Here is a 16,163-nt window from a genome sequence, read left to right as displayed (position 1 = left end):
AATACTTGATAGACAGATGGGGAGATAGTAGCCTACAGCGGTTAGTTGCACGAAAACTAAAAGATTTAAAACATTTCTACAATGGAGCAAGATTATACATAAGCATTGTATATGTCAGGCTTTCATGGATACTTTATGAATATGATTATGAATTGATTTACTAATTCCTAGCGCAGATAGCGCAGCGGCAACGCCACGTGTTTTGTCCTAGTGTCGTTGCTGTACTTGACGATCAAAGATGGTCGACTTTTTGCGCATGCGCGAAATAGGTTCACAGACCGTGTATTGACAGTTCATGCAAAAAGAGAAACAGCTGTTGCATTGCATTTCATTGCTTCCGATATGTCGCGCGTCAGCCAAATGCAAGCGTTCCAGATCCATTTAAGCGAACGCTTTACCAGCTTGGCCATGGAAATATTTCAAGAAGTGGCTCTCATTGTCAAAGGATACCAAGAGGAGAACGACTGCCTGCGCTCCTTATTGAACAATGAGCTCAATATAACCAGCATCGGTTTGTAACATTCACATTTAGCTTTTGAATCACGGGGATGAAATATATTAACACTATGCTCGTTTCAAGTAACTGTATTTAGATACTTTCCTTCTGAGCCCTAAAAGTTGTGTGTGTTGTGGTTGTTTGCGTTTCACTTTTGATTTCTGTTTGCCAAGTCGCCAATTTCCGTAATTAGAATTAGAATTAGAATTAGAAATCCCTTTATTGTCATTGTACTCAAGAGTGCTACGAGATGAGAGAGCTCCCCTCTCCAGTGCAATACAACAATAATACAGACAAATATATAAATTAGATAAATAAGAGAGTGCAATGGAAAATAATACTGAATAGGGTATATAAAAACACATCACGATGCTGTTCTGCAAGGTACGGTGCTTCTATGTAATGTAATGTTCTTCTCTAGAGTCTTAAGTCAATTGAAACAAATGCCATGCAGCCAAATTCAGTCCACTGCTGGACCATAATATTCAGTACACGAACACCTGTAAAATCTTTTTGTATTCAATACGTGATGTTTCAAAATTCTAATGCTCAGATTTAATAACACTGTACAATACATTTACCGTAATATTAGGCACACCTGCAAAGTCGGGTAGCACCCAATATGTAAATGCTAAGAAAATTCTATTGCTCAGATTTGAATAAAAGATTAAATAATTCAAACGCTTCCTCTTGGATTAATGAAGTCACATATTGTTTCTTTTCAGATCTATTGGGATGGCCTTAAATGCACAATCATTAAAAGTCATACATACAAATACAATAGAATTAAAAGCTTGACGCAAACTGCCAGTCCCCAGATTGTTTCCGAACCTAGTTGCCAGGTTATGGGCAGAGAACTGTGTGGAGGCATTTTTTAATTTGTTTATTTGTGAACAGCACAATTAGCAAAACTCTGATTGGCTCACTCACAAACCCCTTTTTTTTAAATAATAGGCAGCCCACAGAAGATTTACTTGGTTGTTTATTTTCACACTCGATGGTTTGGCAGGCACTCCAGAGACCCGACAACAATTATATGCAGTGAACCCTCGGTTATCGCGGTTAATGGGGACCGAGACCACCCGCGAAAACTGAAAATCCGCGAAGTAGCGGCGCACCTTCAAAAATGCTTAAAAAAAAAATAAATAAATAAATAAATATATATATATGTATATATATATATATATACGGGTAGAGAGAGAGTGAAATTCATGTTATAACAAAAAAAAAATAATTATTATTAAAACTTATTATTTTTTTATTCCCCAGCCATTATTTTTGTATTTATTCAATTACTTCTTTTTGTATTTATTTAATTACTTCGACCTTTACCTGCTGGTACGCCGTCCGGTGTACCCTGTGAAATGAAAGGTTCATTTATTTATTTATTCATTTATTCATTCATAACTGACAGCCTCGCGCTCCGCCTGTGCCCGGGCGGAAGAGGTGCTCCTCTTCGGCTTAACTGTGACACACGCCCGCCCTCCTCCCCCGGAGCTTCCATTCGGTTAAACTTAGGGGCCGCTTGGCACCGCCCGTGCCCGGGGAAGGTGCTCCTCTTCGGCTTAACTACCACGCACGCCGGCCGGTCTCCCCCGGAGCTCTTGCACGGTCCCGAACGGAGCGAAATGTCGCCCCGCTAGTGCCCGGGCGGAAGTTGTTCCTCTTCGGCTTAACTGCCACGCACGCTGGCCGGAGCTCTGGTACGGTCCGAACCGCGCGAAACGTCGCCCCAAATCGTGCCCGGGGGAACGTGCTCTTCTTTGTCCACTCTCCTCTTCGCCCACGCTCTTCTTCGCCGCACGCCGGCCGTCTAACCGCTACAGCGCCCCGTCGTGCCGCTCGGCGAAACTACAATGCCCCCGAATATTTTTTAGACCCGCGAAGCACTGAACCTGCGAAAGGTGAACCGCGAAGTAGCGAGGGTTCACTGTACAATCAATCCAGAAAGTCAATTTCTCCTTGAGATATGATTGTTTAGTGTGTCAGACATTTTCTTGACTTAGGATGTTTGTTTTTCCCAAAAGATCACAAAAGATTGTCTCGAATGGCTACAGCTGTGCGAGAGCAGCCACCGGCGCCGAACATACCAGAGGCGACAGAAGCACAGCCAAGTACCAAAAGGTCCAAAATGGAGCATGCTCAGCCACAGGCGAGTCTGTGGAAAGACAAACGCACTGATGCTTTGCAGCCAACGACTAAAGAAGAACAAACAGACGTGCCGCTGTCATCTGCAGAGGGAGAATCTGAGCCATTAGCTGGTATGGAGCAAACAGGGATGTCAGAGCCATGTGCAGCACAAACATCTGTGCCATTGCCTGATATACGTAGATGCAAGAAAACCAAAGTGTCTGAGCCATTAGCCAATGAAGCTAATGAATGGCAAACAGAATACAATAAAAGCTTTGCACCAGAACGCGAGAGCGGAACGGACCGCGGCCTCGCAATTGATTGTCCCAAACAGCAAGACGGGACTGCACTTCAGGCTATGACTTTGAGTGACTTTTACACAGCCAAAGAATTCGCTCAGCCGAGCACTAGTCGGGAAAACCTGGTACTGCAGGAGCGTCCAAAAATATCCCTGAAAAAGGTAGGCTTTCGCTGTGTATTTAGAACAGCGATGTGACCTTGTGTGTTTTTTCAAATTTGCAAGAAGAAAACCAACATAAGTAGGCATGAGCCAATATTAAATTCCAGAGCTGGGCACATGACCCTTTTTTTGCCGGTCCGTCCCCCACCTTCCGGCTGGGATCTTGGTACCGTTGGCTAATTTACTATTCACATTCGCTTTCCTTATTATGGTCTTCTTTGTCTCCTTCTTCTCCACGAACGTGCCCGATGTGTCATGTTTATGTTGATCAAGTGGGCCGATCTCACACACGTCGTGCTGCCAACTTCATTCGACTCTACTGTCGCAACTACTCCGCATCTCATATAGAACAAAATAACATTTCAATCACCCTGTAACATGAGCCAATCACCTTTGTTTGCACTTCAGGGACCATGCGGAAAACATAAACTCAAAGAATATTACCCAATGCAAGTTGGTAGTCGGGCTAAAGACTCGTTCTGAGGCAATTTTTGTCATTTGCCCATTTGGCTGCGACCACATCACACGCCAGAGGGCCGATTCGCGAGCCGGACTACAATTAATTGATCCCTTTTTTTTAAATTTGTGCCAAACATCGACATCTGGCCAGGCCGCTGCCGGAACGGACTGCCCAGCTCTGCAAAATGAACAGATTAAAAAATAAATAAATCATTCATAAGCACGATACATTGTGATGGAACAATAACTAACTGGGCAGAGGTCATGCTCGCCGGTACACTGAAGTGGCGCCAACATAGACAAGCTGCTATTTTCGTCAAAGAAGAACGTTTCAGTGGCCACTCGTGCGTGATAGTTTCTATTTTGCCGGATGTCTTGGCTTGAGAAACCTTTACAATCTGGATGGTAATCAACTCAGACTGGAACCAAAAGAAGCTTCAAAGAACAAGGTTTTTCCTTGATCAGATGGAAAGTGTTACGTCCCACATGCCCATGGCATCACATTTCTCAAGCCATGGTAAGTGTCATGTTGCAGTTGTTTGCTGTGTCTGTGTTGGGGTGACGTCAGAAATAAATAAAAAATATCCTAATATTTGATTTTTTTTCCCTCTTCTTCTAGGTTGCTGCTGGTGGAAAGAGGAAGCGCTGCGAGGTGTGTGGACCACTAAAGGACACAAAGACACAAACCACATGCAGAAACTGCCAAAAGTACATCTGCGGTGCACATACTGCCAAATTTTGTGATCAATGTGTTTACTGCATATCATAACAAAGTGGAAAGTTGTTCAATTTCAAGTTGAAAAAAATCCTACAATAAATCAAAAATGTTTTTTTTTGTCGAATTTCATTACGGCCCACCGCACTAGAAGTGTTGAATATAGTGGATTTTCACTTATGTGGTTTCATTTATTGTCCACAAAGTGGAAATTTGTCTTTTGCCTCATACAAGAAGAAAAGCAGATCAACAAGACATTGATGATAGTCTTACAAAGAAAACATTTTGTATTGTAATATAATGATTTTATTTTAGATTTCATTTTTTTTAAACTTCAAGTAAATTTGACCAGAAACTACCACACAGTCCTAAAAGTTAAAACGGTATAAACAGCTCTGGCCACTTGGTCCCTTTTTGCTGGTCAGTTTCCCACCTTCGAGCAGCAATCTGGGTAGCCTTTCGGCCTCGGCCCTCTGGCCTTAGTCATAAGAATTGTCGGCCCCCAGCCGTCTCAACCCCCAACCAAAAAAAAAAAGCATCCGTGCATGATGCCGGCGCGGGAGAGATGCTAAATGCAGAGGTTTATTTAAACGTCATTAGCTGGCTTTTTTTTTTTTAACTTAATTTACTATTCAAATGTGCTTACCTTATTTTGGGCTTACGGTCTTATTCATCTCATTCTTCTTTCTCTTCTTCTCCACGAACGTGCCCAATGCAAGTAAGTACGCGTATTATATACGGTATTGTACTAAAGTGTTTATTTTTGTGCGTGTGCGTGTGCGTGTGCGTGTGTGTGTGTGTGTGTGTGTGTGTGTGATACGTATCCCACGTCACCACAGAAGGATGACAAGCCAAGGAGGAAAACTGTGATGACAACAATAGCACTGAAAAAGGAACTTATTGCCAAGTGGGAGAGAGGTACACGTGTCTCGGACCTGGCTGCTCAGTACAATATGGCCAAGTCAACGGTGTCGACTATATTGAAGAGGAAAGAAGCCATCAAAGCTGCGGATGTGGCAAAAGGCATAAAAACGCTGAGCAGCAGAAGAACTGACAAAGTGGAAGAAGTGGAAAAAGTTTTGCTCGAGTGGATTACTCATAAACATTTGCGGGGCGACACTGTGTCCGAGACGCTCATCTGTGCTAAGGCGAGGGAGCTGCATAATGCTCTAACCCAAGCCAACCCTGGCAGCAGTGCTGAGGAATTTAAGGCAAGTAAGGGGTGGTTTGTCAATTTTAGGCAGAGAAGCGGAATCCACGGTGTGCTAAGACCGAGGGAGGCTGCCAGGTCCGGCAACGAAGACCCCAAGAGATTTGAGGACGAGTTTCAAAATGTCACCATCCAGCGTTTTCGACCCTAACAAGTCTTTGTGGAGCATTTGACGAACCGCATTGAGCATTATAGATGGGCAAAGAAGAGGAAAATGTTGCCTGCTCATCTGTGGCACAGAGAGCTTCCGAAGGCTTTGAGAAAGTGCGGTCCTAGATGAAATTCTGTCACTGGGGCAGTCCATAGATCGAGACAATATTGAAGGCTGATGGACTAACGCGCTCCGGTTCTGAGCACCAACAAACTGCTGCTACTTTAGAAGGAGCACCAAAGAGGAACATGGTGAGGAGGAATATGCTGGTTGGAAGCGCAACATCCCGACTGCAGAATTCAAGGGACTGTTGGGATTGTGGGTCTTTTTATGCACCTCTCTGTCAAACAGAAGGTTGAGTACATGTTTGCCAGAGCTGGGCACTTGACACCTTTTTACCAGTCAGTCCTCGACCTTCCGGCCGGGATCTCGGTACTTCAACCTCCAGCCGCTGGTAATCCAACCCTTTTTTAAAATGTTTAGCCTCCGCCACCTGCCCCAAAAATGGGCGTACGACCAGGCCTGACTAGAACCATGTGATTTGTCCTAACCAATCAACAAACGGTAAATGATAATCAATAAAATGTTCTTTGCATGTAATTCATGACAAATGTTTTGGTTTTTCTGATTCAAAGATCGCAAATAAATGCCATTTAGCTCTGCATATATTGTACTAAATTACAACGTAACCATTACTTGGGCAGTATTTAAATTATATGATGGCGAAACTTTGTCCTCTGTGTATTTCGGTTTCATTTTATTTATGTTTTTTTTTTTCAAATTGACAGATTGCCCAGCCTCGCAGAATTGATTGTGTTCAACATTCAAGGGTTCACTGTTTGCTATAGATGAAACAATTACAAATAAAAGAACGCCTTCAAATATTTATTCAAGCATTTTGCAAGGGTTAGGATAGAAATGAGCATTCAAGATCCAGGTCGTCTTCAGGCACCAAGCTGTCGCCATCTCGCGGTCAATAGGAGAAATGCTCCTGGTGACAACTTCCGGGAACGTCAAATAAGCGAGCCATATTTTGATTCTCGTGCTATAGTCCATTCTCGTTTTTTAATTAAAATGTGAAAAGAAAACAGTTTTTAGACTTTTCCTTACTTTTTCCATACAACCAACTTGAATGTCAAGCTGTATTTCAATTCTGGTGTTTTCATATTACAGTGAAAATCAAATAACGAGTTGTTTTTCTATTTTTAAAATTAGTTTTCAAACGTAATAATAACCAACGACCAAAGGTGACACGGACCAGACCGTCTGGTCGATTTGTTTTAGATTCCCGGAAGTTGTCACCGATGGCATTTTTCCGACTGACCAGAAGATGGCGACAAGGTGGCGCCTTAGGACGATGTCATGTTGTGTCATGATCGCAAAGTTGTTTGATTTTGGTGGCGTGGAATTGCTGCACAAATTCCCACGCGAAACCAAAGCAGTCATCATGACAGATCACCGGGTGGCGCTAGAGTGTGCAAAGCGCCGTTGACGAGCCAGCGAAGAAGGAGGTTGGCTTTGAATGGCGGGCGTGACGTCAGACCTGAGGGTCAATTGGAAACCGGTGTATGCAAGGAAATCATCAAGTGCAGGTGCGGCAAAATGAGCAGGTGGCCATTTTCCCTGGTAAGCGAACACGCGAGCTGATGTTTGTTGCACTTTTTCAAAATGACATTTTGCTTGTTGCACTAGTTGCACACTTGCGGGACGTAACAGCCGTTGGGTTTTGAGCACAACACGTCGCAATTCGCTACCTTTTGGGTAATTTAGCGCATTGCGCTCTTTGTTTCTTTTGCAACAATTTGAAATATATTTATTTGTTTCAAGCTGGCCAGCTCTTTTTGCTTTGTTACTCTTTTTTGTGTGCGCTCGCGCGCGTGTGTTTCTTTTAGAGACGTTGTGAATGATACACCTGATGACTATGTACTTGCAAGTGAACAATAAGGGTTTTCATTGGTTTGACCATTTAGTGCATTTTATTTCAGGTGATTGTTTAATTTTTCATTTCCTTGTCTGGTTTTATGAAGTTTACTGTCGAGGTAAAAAAAAAAAGTTTTCTCTTCACCCAATCTTAGGTAGGCCTCCTTGCATTTGTAACTTTTTTTAAAATCATGTACTGGGTTATTGCACTAATGTGCAATTTATTTTTCTAGGGTGTTTGTTTTGTGAACTTGTGAATGTGATTTTTTATTTTTTTTTTTTTTTTTTTTTTTGTCTAACCATTGACGCCAATTGTCAATAATTCATATTTGAACACTTTCCGCTCCAAATGCAGCCATAAATCGCGACTGTTCTCCCGCTGCCGCTCTTTACGCGACCAACACGTTCCTCGCTATATTTTTCTCAGAATTTTCGGCCGCAGGACACTTAATCTGGTTTGGACGGCAAAGCACAATGCCATTTTTTTTGGACTGCAAACTTGGATCATCTGTCCGATTTGAGGTAAGTTGTGTTAAAATGGAAAATTGTACCTGTCCCGTCTTATTGTACACTTGTAGCGCTCACGCGAGGAGGTGATGGGTATCTCAAAAAAAGTATTTTTGGAGATCTTGCGGATTTGATAATTGGCTAAAGTAGTCTACAATGACGTATTTACGGTCGTAAATACAACGCACTATCTTGACAGTTTACAAAATTAACATGTTGAGATGTAAACTTAATTTGTTGATTGATTTTCTGCAGAACTAAAAATGATCACAACGTCCTAAAAGACAAAGCAAGCAGGTGATGTGAAGTTTGAGCTTGTTTCTGGATGGGACTGTGTACATACTGAACACATGAGAGCGTCTGCTCATCTAAACGTTTTTCCCCCCTACGTCCTGGTCCAATTGTAAAGGCCAGACTGTGTCGAAATGTGCAACGTTCATCTGTGCCTTAACAAAAGCTTCTTTTGTAAATTCCTCAAATGAGCTGAGGTCACATGCTAACTGTCCCCACTGAAAGTTCAGTCCAACTGAGTATGAGGAAAGGTAAGTGAACTTGTTTGTTGTTTGAGAATAATGGAGTAGTTGAAAAAATATTTATTAAATGTTGGCATCAAGCTGCTAATTTACAGTTTACTATTTTTGGGAGTTTTATGAATTTGTCCATCTGGGTGAAGAGATTAGATGAGTGAAACGCACAAATGAAGTTAGGAGCAAGCCATTAACGGTGCATTTGTGTTTTGCAGGCTTGAAGAGGAGCAATTCCACATCAGGAGTCAAGCGGCATGCGAACGTTAACACATGTGAACAGGACGGGGAAGAGTGTTGAGCTCGGTGGCGTGCCTTGGTTGAATTTGGCTCTGGGTGCCGATTGTGTGCCGTGCTGGCGAGGTTGGATTGAAATGAGGGCAGGTGTCGAAAGTGTTTGGAGGGCTGATTGGAGTCAATTGTTCTTGCTTGAGATGGTATTGAGTTGTGCCTTGTCTGGATCCAGACCAGTTTTTTTCTTGTGAGGGGATGGCAATTGAAAGCCAGAGTGTGCAGTGTAGGCTTTGTGGGTGGACTGCATCATTTTGACTAACACAAATAAGCACACAGACACCAGCGGTGTTTGTGAGATGTGGAGCCACCAGATTGGCTAAGGGGCATCAAGAGGATGTGGACCAGGGTAATGAGTTCGTGTTTTGAGGGGGCAAAAAGCAAGGTAAGAAAGTACGACGCCCACCACTAAATGAAGTATATATGGCCGAGAAGTCATTTGCTGATTTTTCTTGTTTGGGCTGAACGTCTCATCCTGGCAATGCGGCATGTTGAGTTTGATCATTCTGACAACAACACATCAGCATATGACTTGTCCATGACACACATTTTGTTTAGTCGGTGTTTTATTAACTGGTCACACGGTTGTACGTACTTGTTCCTTTCACTCCCCTCCCCGGTACTGATGACTTGCAGGTTGTTGGCGGGCGGCGGCGGAGCGTGATGGTCCGAGAGGCACCAAGAACCACCCGATGATGGTGAGAATTATTCATGCGCACAGTGTTGTGAGCGGCGCACAACTAATTGCACATTGTACGTTTTGCAGGGTGGACGAAAGGACGGTGAGGGGAAACTAACAAAGTAGACGCTCCAATCAAGTCGGTGACACTCCACGACGTTGTGATGCTTCTGTACCGAGCGACCGTGACAAGATCAGAGATGAACCGCTTCCCCGGAAATGGAGTCTTGTTTTCGTTCACATTGTATAACAGCACATTGTGTGAAATGTTGGCCACTCAGCCTCCGTCCTTATTTTGCAGGGTGAAGAGGAAGCCGGTTGGGACAGGAGGCACCTTGAGAACCAGAACAGGATCAGAAGTACATGCATTTAAAAAAAAAAACAAAACAAAGGAACAATCCAAGTGGTCGTCAACAAAGTAATAGTCTGCATTCATGTGCTTGTTTTGCAGCGTGGAGGAGCTGAATGAAAGACTGGACAAAGCTAACAAAACACGTGACGTGTACATGAACAAGTGGCGCCCGACAACATTGTTGATTGTCGCAGGGCTCGGAGATTGACGGGCTGATGAAGAGGAACGCTTGCAGTCGTCCTCTGAAGACGCTCCAAGATGAACAGCTCGTTGGCTTTTGAGGCAAGTCTTGCGCAATCGAATGGATGACGACGCATCCTTTCCGTAGCGTTCCCGCCGGACAGGAGGACCAGATGCTAAGGTGCGTATTTGGATAGCAAAGTGCCAACTGGACAGGGAGAGTATTTCTTTGTTGTTCTTGTCTCAGCTCTGTCACTTCCTCACTGGGTGTGCACTGACTGCATGATGGGGATTTTGGACTGGCTGCAGCTACCATTAACAGCCCCCCCCCCAATTTTTGTTTGCTGTGCAAATGGAAGTGTTAATCATTGAACTGTTTTCTTGTGCAATAAGTTTTAAGGTGGCATTGCAGTGGAAAGTGAGAGGCGCCCAGACGAACGAGACGAGGGTAAGAAATCCAACAGTGTCATATTTGCAACGTAACATTTGTTTGTGCTTCAGTGTTGTGGCGGCACCGGACCGGACGAGTGCAACCGAGAGCAACTTGGACCGGCTTCATGAGTCCGTAGATAAAGTGTCCCGCTCACAACTCTGCTTTTCCTTTTTGCAGAGTTAAATGTGAACTATAAGTTGGCGGCTGAAAGAAAGTTGACAAAGAAAAAATTAATGAAAAAAATGTGCCATATTGCCCAGATGTGCCGATTTTTCTTTCTTTTGTTTTTGGCTGAACAGCAGTGCTTCGTACTCGCCACCTTTCCTGTCCGGCTGCTGAATTGCGGCTCACCTCCAGTCGCAACTTTCGACTCCTGGAACGCTTTGGTCGGCGGCATCCTTGACCGGGCGGAGATCACCAGCATAGATCCGCTGCGCACGTCTCACACGAGCGGCCATAAGGGAGCCAGCAGTTGACTTGAATCTTCACAAGACAAAGTGATGATCTTCAAAGTAAAAGTGTGCGTTCCTGTGCTTGTTTTGCAGGTTGGACGGGGGTCTCAAAACGCACGGCCGATGCATCAACAAAGTGGCGCAGGGCTCAGAGATGGATTCAAAGAGGAAAGATTGCAGCCGTACAATGAAGACGCTCTAAGATGTACAGCTTGTTGGCTTTTGAGGCGAGTGTTGCGAAATCAAATGGATGATGACACTTGTTAAGATGAGACTGTCTTTTCCGTAGCGGCCCCGGACGAGGAGGAGCAGATGCTACGGCGCTTGGAGAGCAAAATGCCAACTGGACAGGGAGACTATTTCTTTGTTGTTCTTACCTTTGCTCTGTCACTAACGCACTGGGTGTGCACTGCCAACACTGACTGCATGATGGGGAGAAGTTGAGTTCCTATTTGCCCCTTCTTCCACTGTTTTTGCCCCCCTTCTTTGCAACAGGCTGGCAGCGGAGCGGGATGGCCCAAGTGGTGCTAAGAACCACTGGAAGAGAGTCGTCATCGCACAATTAAGTGAGAAGTCCGCAACTGAAAGTTTTGCAGGATGGGCACAGACATGAAATAAGATGGTGACATACAAGTCGATGTTTGTTGTTGCAGGTTGGAGAAGGAAGCGGTCGAGACGGGAGTCTCAGAACAGCGGCGGAAGTCATAGAATCGAATTGATGGGGCAGAAGAGGAGCCGGATGAAAGGGTGGACAAAGTTAAGAAAACGCATGCATGCAAATCCATCAACAAGTGGCACATGAACATTTTTGTTACAGGCCGTTTGTGGACGAGGAATAATCGCTCCCGTCAAGTGATGCTACAAGGTCAGCAGCTTCCAGCGTTCTAACAACGTTTGGAGAGCAAAGTGCCAACTGGACAGGGAGACTATTTCTTTGTTGTTCTTACCTTTGCTCTGTCACTAACTCACTGGGTGTGCACTGCCAACACTGACTGCATGATGGGGAGAAGTCGAGTTCCTATTTGCCCCTTCTTCCACTGTTTTTGCCCCCCTTCTTTGCAACAGGCTGGCAGCGGAGCGGGATGGCCCAAGTGGTGCTAAGAACCACTGGACGAGAGTCGTCATCGCACAATTAAGTGAGAAGTCCACAACTGAAAGTTTTGCAGGATGGGCACAGCCATGAAATAAGATGGTGACATACAAGTCAATGTTTGTTGTTGCAGGTTGGACGGGGGTCTCAAAACGCACGGCCGATGCATCAACAAAGTGGGGCAGGGCTCAAAGAGGAAAGATTGCAGCCGTACAATGAAGACGCTCTAAGATGAACAGCTTGTTGGCTTTTGAGGCGAGTGTTGCAAAATCAAATGGATGATGACACTTGTTAAGATGAGACTGTCTTTTCCGTAGCGGCCCCGGACGAGGAGGAGCAGATGCTACGGCGCTTGGAGAGCAAAGTGCCAACTGGACAGGGAGACTATTTCTTTGTTGTTCTTACCTTTGCTCTGTCACTAACTCACTGGGTGTGCACTGACTGCATGATGGGGAGAAGTTGAGTTCCTATTTTCCCCTTCTTCCACTGTTTTTGCCCCCCTTCTTTGCAACAGGCTGGCAGCGGAGCGGGATGGCCCAAGTGGTGCTAAGAACCACTGGAAGAGAGTCGTCATCGCACAATTAAGTGAGAAGTCCACAACTGAAAGTTTTGCAGGATGGACAATGAGCCACATAGTATGAAAGACCCGGTGGGGGTAAGCAGCCAAGTGGAAACAGCCATGAAATAAGATGGTGACATACAAGTCAATGTTTGTTGTTGCAGGTTGGAGAAGGAAGCGGTCGAGACGGGAGTCTCACAACAGCGGCGGAAGTCATAAAATCGAATTGACGGGGCAGAAAAGGAGCCGGATGAAAGGGTGGAAAAAGTTAAGCAAACTCATGCATGCAAATCCATCAACAAGTGGCACATGAACATTTTTGTTACAGGCCGTTTGTGGACAAGGAATGATTGCTTCCGTCAAGTGATGCTCCAAGGTCAGCAGCTTCCAGCGTTCTAACAACGTTTGGAGAGCAAAGTGCCAAGTGGACAGGGAGAGTATTTCTTTGTTGTTATCTTTGGTCTATCACTAACTCACTGGGTGTGCACTGACTGCATGATGGGGAGAAGTTGAGTTCCTATTTGCCCCTTCTTCCACTGTTTTTGCCCCCCCCCCCCCCCCCCCCCCCTTTTTCTTGTAACAGGCTGGCAGCAGTGCGGGATGGCCCAAGTGGTGCTAAGAACCACTGGACGAGAGTCGTCATCGCACAATTAAGTGAGAAGTCCACAACTGAAAGTTTTGCAGGATGGGCACAGACATGAAATAAGATGGTGACATACAAGTCGATGTTTGTTGTTGCAGGTTGGAGAAGGAAGCGGTCGAGACGGGAGTCTCAGAACAGCGGCGGAAGTCATAAATTCGAATTGACAGGGCAGAAGAGGAGCCGGATGAAAGGCTGGACAAAGTTAAGAAAACGCATGCATGCAAATCCATCAACAAGTGGCACATGAACATTTTTGTTACAGGCCGTTTGTGGACAAGGAATGATTGCTCCCGTCAAGTGATGCTCCAAGGTCAGCAGCTTCCAGCGTTCTAACAACGTTTGGAGAGCAAAGTGCCAAGTGGACAGGGAGAGTATTTCTTTGTTGTTATCTTTGGTCTATCACAAACTCACTGGGTGTGCACTGCCAACACTGACTGCATGATGGCCATTTTGGACTGAGTTGTGCATGAAGGCAATGCTTCATTTGAGGCAAATGTGGTCTGATATATTGTTTTGAGATTTTATTTTTTTTAAGTGAATTGTCAAACTTCCTTTTTGTATGCTCCATATGTGCGTTTGTACATGAATTAAAATTGTCAAGTGATTTCAAGTGGTCTATTTGAACTTGTGAGTGGCAGTATATGCATGTTTTTGAAAAATGACAAGTGTAGAATGGCATTTCCCCCAAACATTCAAAGGGTGACTTTAAACATGCTTTCAAACTTTAAAACTCGACTAACAATGTTGATAAACATGCAACAGGTTCGGCATTCGTAGAAAGCAGAAGTTAAATTTTTCATGTAGATAAAAGTAATGGAGGGCAAGTAGTTAAATGTCAATTCTCCTAACATTAAAAGTGGTACATATATAAAACTTGTATAGTAAAACAAGATGAGTGAAGCTTTGAACAAACATTGCGAGACAGCCAATCATACGAACAAGGTGGGCAAAATCCTGCCTTCTGTTAGCTGGCCAGGTTAGCATTGAGCTCATGCATGACTAGAAATTCCACACAGGCAAAGTAAGGGAATAATGTCCCACGTAGTTTGAATTTGGTGTCTTAGCCGTTTCATTTTTTACATTTGTCTTTATAATACTGGGCCTGTTTTATTTAATTGTCATTAGAATGTATCTAATAATCAGATACCCTTATACCATATATTTGATAATTGGTTTATTTTTTTAATTGAATGTGATATTGTTTTGTTTCATTAATTCAATAAAGTTAAAAAAAAACAAAAAAACAATCTCTGCCTATTCATTCGATAATTTTTTTAAAAGTCACGTGTCCATGTTCAAAATTTAAACGTCAACTTGTTTGTCTCAGTGCTTCTTCACGCATGTACGCCCCTCCCCCCTATGCACATGTTATTTCTTGAGACAACTGAGCATTAACTCTAAACTTGACCTTTTCCTCATTGCAATGTTACTCGTTATCCTTAGGTCTTTAAACGTGGAGAAAGGGTGATAAAAGTTTGTTTTCGTCCAAAATGCAGCATAATCGCGTGCATGAAATTTGTCCCTCGAGGCTTCCATAGTTGAGGCGTCACCTTAGGCGCGAGCTGAATTTTCGTTCTTTCTCCTGCGGACCTTCGAAAGGTAAGCACCTCTCTTCGCTGATGCTTTTTAGTTAAATGGCTAGCTTATTTGTATTGTGGTGGAATTGTTTCATGCTGTTGATATGATGTGTTGCTGCTGGGTTGAACTTTAATGCTCGTTTTGACGGCTGATGCTTGAGCTCCGGTGTAGTTTTTTTTTTTTACCTCCTTGTAAGATTGTTGCTCCTTGCGTTGTCCACGGTTGGTTTTCTGTGCTTTGGGGCTTCGTGGTGGCTGAGGTAAAACCGGATTTAATGGCGCGCTGAGCGCTAGGAGTCCCGAGCCGACAGCTAAAAATGGATTTAATGCCGCGCTGAGTGCGTGTAAATTGCTGGGGCCTCGGAGTCACCGAGCTAACTGCTAAATCGGAGTTTAATGGCGCCCTTTTTATTTAATGTTTTATTTGCCTCCCCTGCAATGTAGTTGTCACTTATGATGTCCACGATTGTTTACTCTGCATTGTGGCGGCTGGGCTAACTGCTAAAACCGGTTAAAATGGCGGGTTCAGCTTGTGTTAATTTGCGGGGGCCATTTAGCTACTGAGCTAACGGCTAAGATTAGAATTAATGGCACGCTGAGCGCGAGTGAATTGGTGGTGTCTAGGAGTCCCCGAGCTGACTGCTAAAACCGGATTTAATGCCGCGCTGAGCGGGCGTAAATTGCTGGGGATAAGAGTCACGGAGCTAACTGCTAAAACGGGGTTATATGGCGCGCTTTTTAATTATTTTTTTATTTGCCTCGCCTGCAATGTAGTTGTAACTTATGATGTCGTCCATGGTTGTTTTCGCTGCATTGTGGCTTCGTAATGGCTGGGCTAACTGCTAAAAACTGTTTAAAATGGCGGGCTCAGCGTGTGTTAATTGCGGGGCCTTTTAGCTACTGAGCTAACGGCTAAGATTGGAATTAATGGCGCGCTGAACGCGAGTAAATGGCGGGCGGGGCCAAAGTTGCTTCTGAGCAAACTGCCAACTTTGAGCAAATGACACGCTGAGCGCAAGGAAAAGGCGGGAGCCTTGTTCCGCTGTGATTGGTCCAGTTTGAACAAGTTATGGTGTTTGAGTCCCTGTGCTTGGCCTAGTTTGAAATGCGTCATGTGGTGTGCTGTTCAAGCCCTGTGATTGGCCTAGTTTGAAACGCGTCATGAGGCTGGCTGGTTGAACAACCCCCCCCCCTTTTTTTTTTTTTTTTTTTTCCCCTGAACACTGATTCATTTTAAATGCATCATGCTATATTGCTGTCCCATGTATATCATACTTGATTGTTTTATCACACATGTACTGCTGTTTTTAATCAGTTTTCAACCTTACGCTGCAC

The 16,163-nt window shown here is 44.2% G+C and overlaps 1 protein-coding gene and 1 long non-coding RNA gene across 5 annotated transcripts; both read left to right on the top strand.

Moving 5' to 3' along the window:
• Positions 1 to 220: 220 nt before the first annotated feature.
• Positions 221 to 6,462, top strand: LOC148326603 (uncharacterized). Of its 2 annotated transcripts, none has more exons than XM_088309297.1 (4): positions 221 to 511; positions 2,524 to 3,086; positions 4,165 to 4,197; positions 5,103 to 6,462. In XM_088309297.1, exons 1-4 carry the CDS (start codon positions 343 to 345, stop codon positions 5,619 to 5,621), a joined length of 1,284 nt encoding a protein of 427 aa, XP_088165423.1. In that variant the 5' UTR covers positions 221 to 342; the 3' UTR covers positions 5,622 to 6,462. The 2 variants fall into 2 exon arrangements, with proteins under 2 accessions (XP_088165423.1, XP_088165422.1); XM_088309296.1 differs by having other exon boundaries at positions 5,100 to 6,462.
• Positions 6,463 to 9,504: 3,042 nt separating this feature from the next.
• LOC148326602 (uncharacterized) lies at positions 9,505 to 13,092 on the top strand. Of its 3 annotated transcripts, XR_015845817.1 has the most exons (10): positions 9,505 to 9,561; positions 9,630 to 9,901; positions 9,994 to 10,176; positions 10,223 to 10,522; positions 10,807 to 11,525; positions 11,613 to 11,715; positions 11,777 to 12,095; positions 12,183 to 12,704; positions 12,773 to 12,875; positions 12,937 to 13,092. It is a non-coding gene; the product is annotated as an uncharacterized LOC148326602 (long non-coding RNA). The 3 variants fall into 3 exon arrangements; XR_015845816.1 differs by having other exon boundaries at positions 10,223 to 11,525; XR_015845818.1 differs by lacking the exons at positions 11,613 to 11,715; positions 11,777 to 12,095 and having other exon boundaries at positions 10,223 to 11,052.
• The last annotated feature ends 3,071 nt before the right edge of the window (positions 13,093 to 16,163 follow it).

Source organism: Idiotropiscis lumnitzeri, chromosome 11, assembly GCF_059441095.1.
Source record: "Idiotropiscis lumnitzeri isolate Australia: NSW breed Sydney's pygmy pipehorse chromosome 11, RoL_Ilum_1.0, whole genome shotgun sequence".
Lineage (NCBI taxonomy): Eukaryota > Metazoa > Chordata > Actinopteri > Syngnathiformes > Syngnathidae > Idiotropiscis > Idiotropiscis lumnitzeri.
This window is presented reverse-complemented; position numbering and strand designations above follow the sequence as displayed.

Excerpts from the sequence above, each read along its gene's own strand:
- LOC148326603 (XM_088309296.1), top strand. The coding sequence starts at position 343 with ATGTCGCGCGTCAGCCAAATGCAAGCGTTCCAGATCCATTTAAGCGAA. Across the intron at positions 512-2,523 it reads GCTCAATATAACCAGCATCG|ATCACAAAAGATTGTCTCGA; the intron begins GTTTGTAACATT and ends TTTTCCCAAAAG. Across the intron at positions 4,198-5,099 it reads GAAAGAGGAAGCGCTGCGAG|AAGGATGACAAGCCAAGGAG; the intron begins GTGTGTGGACCA and ends ACGTCACCACAG.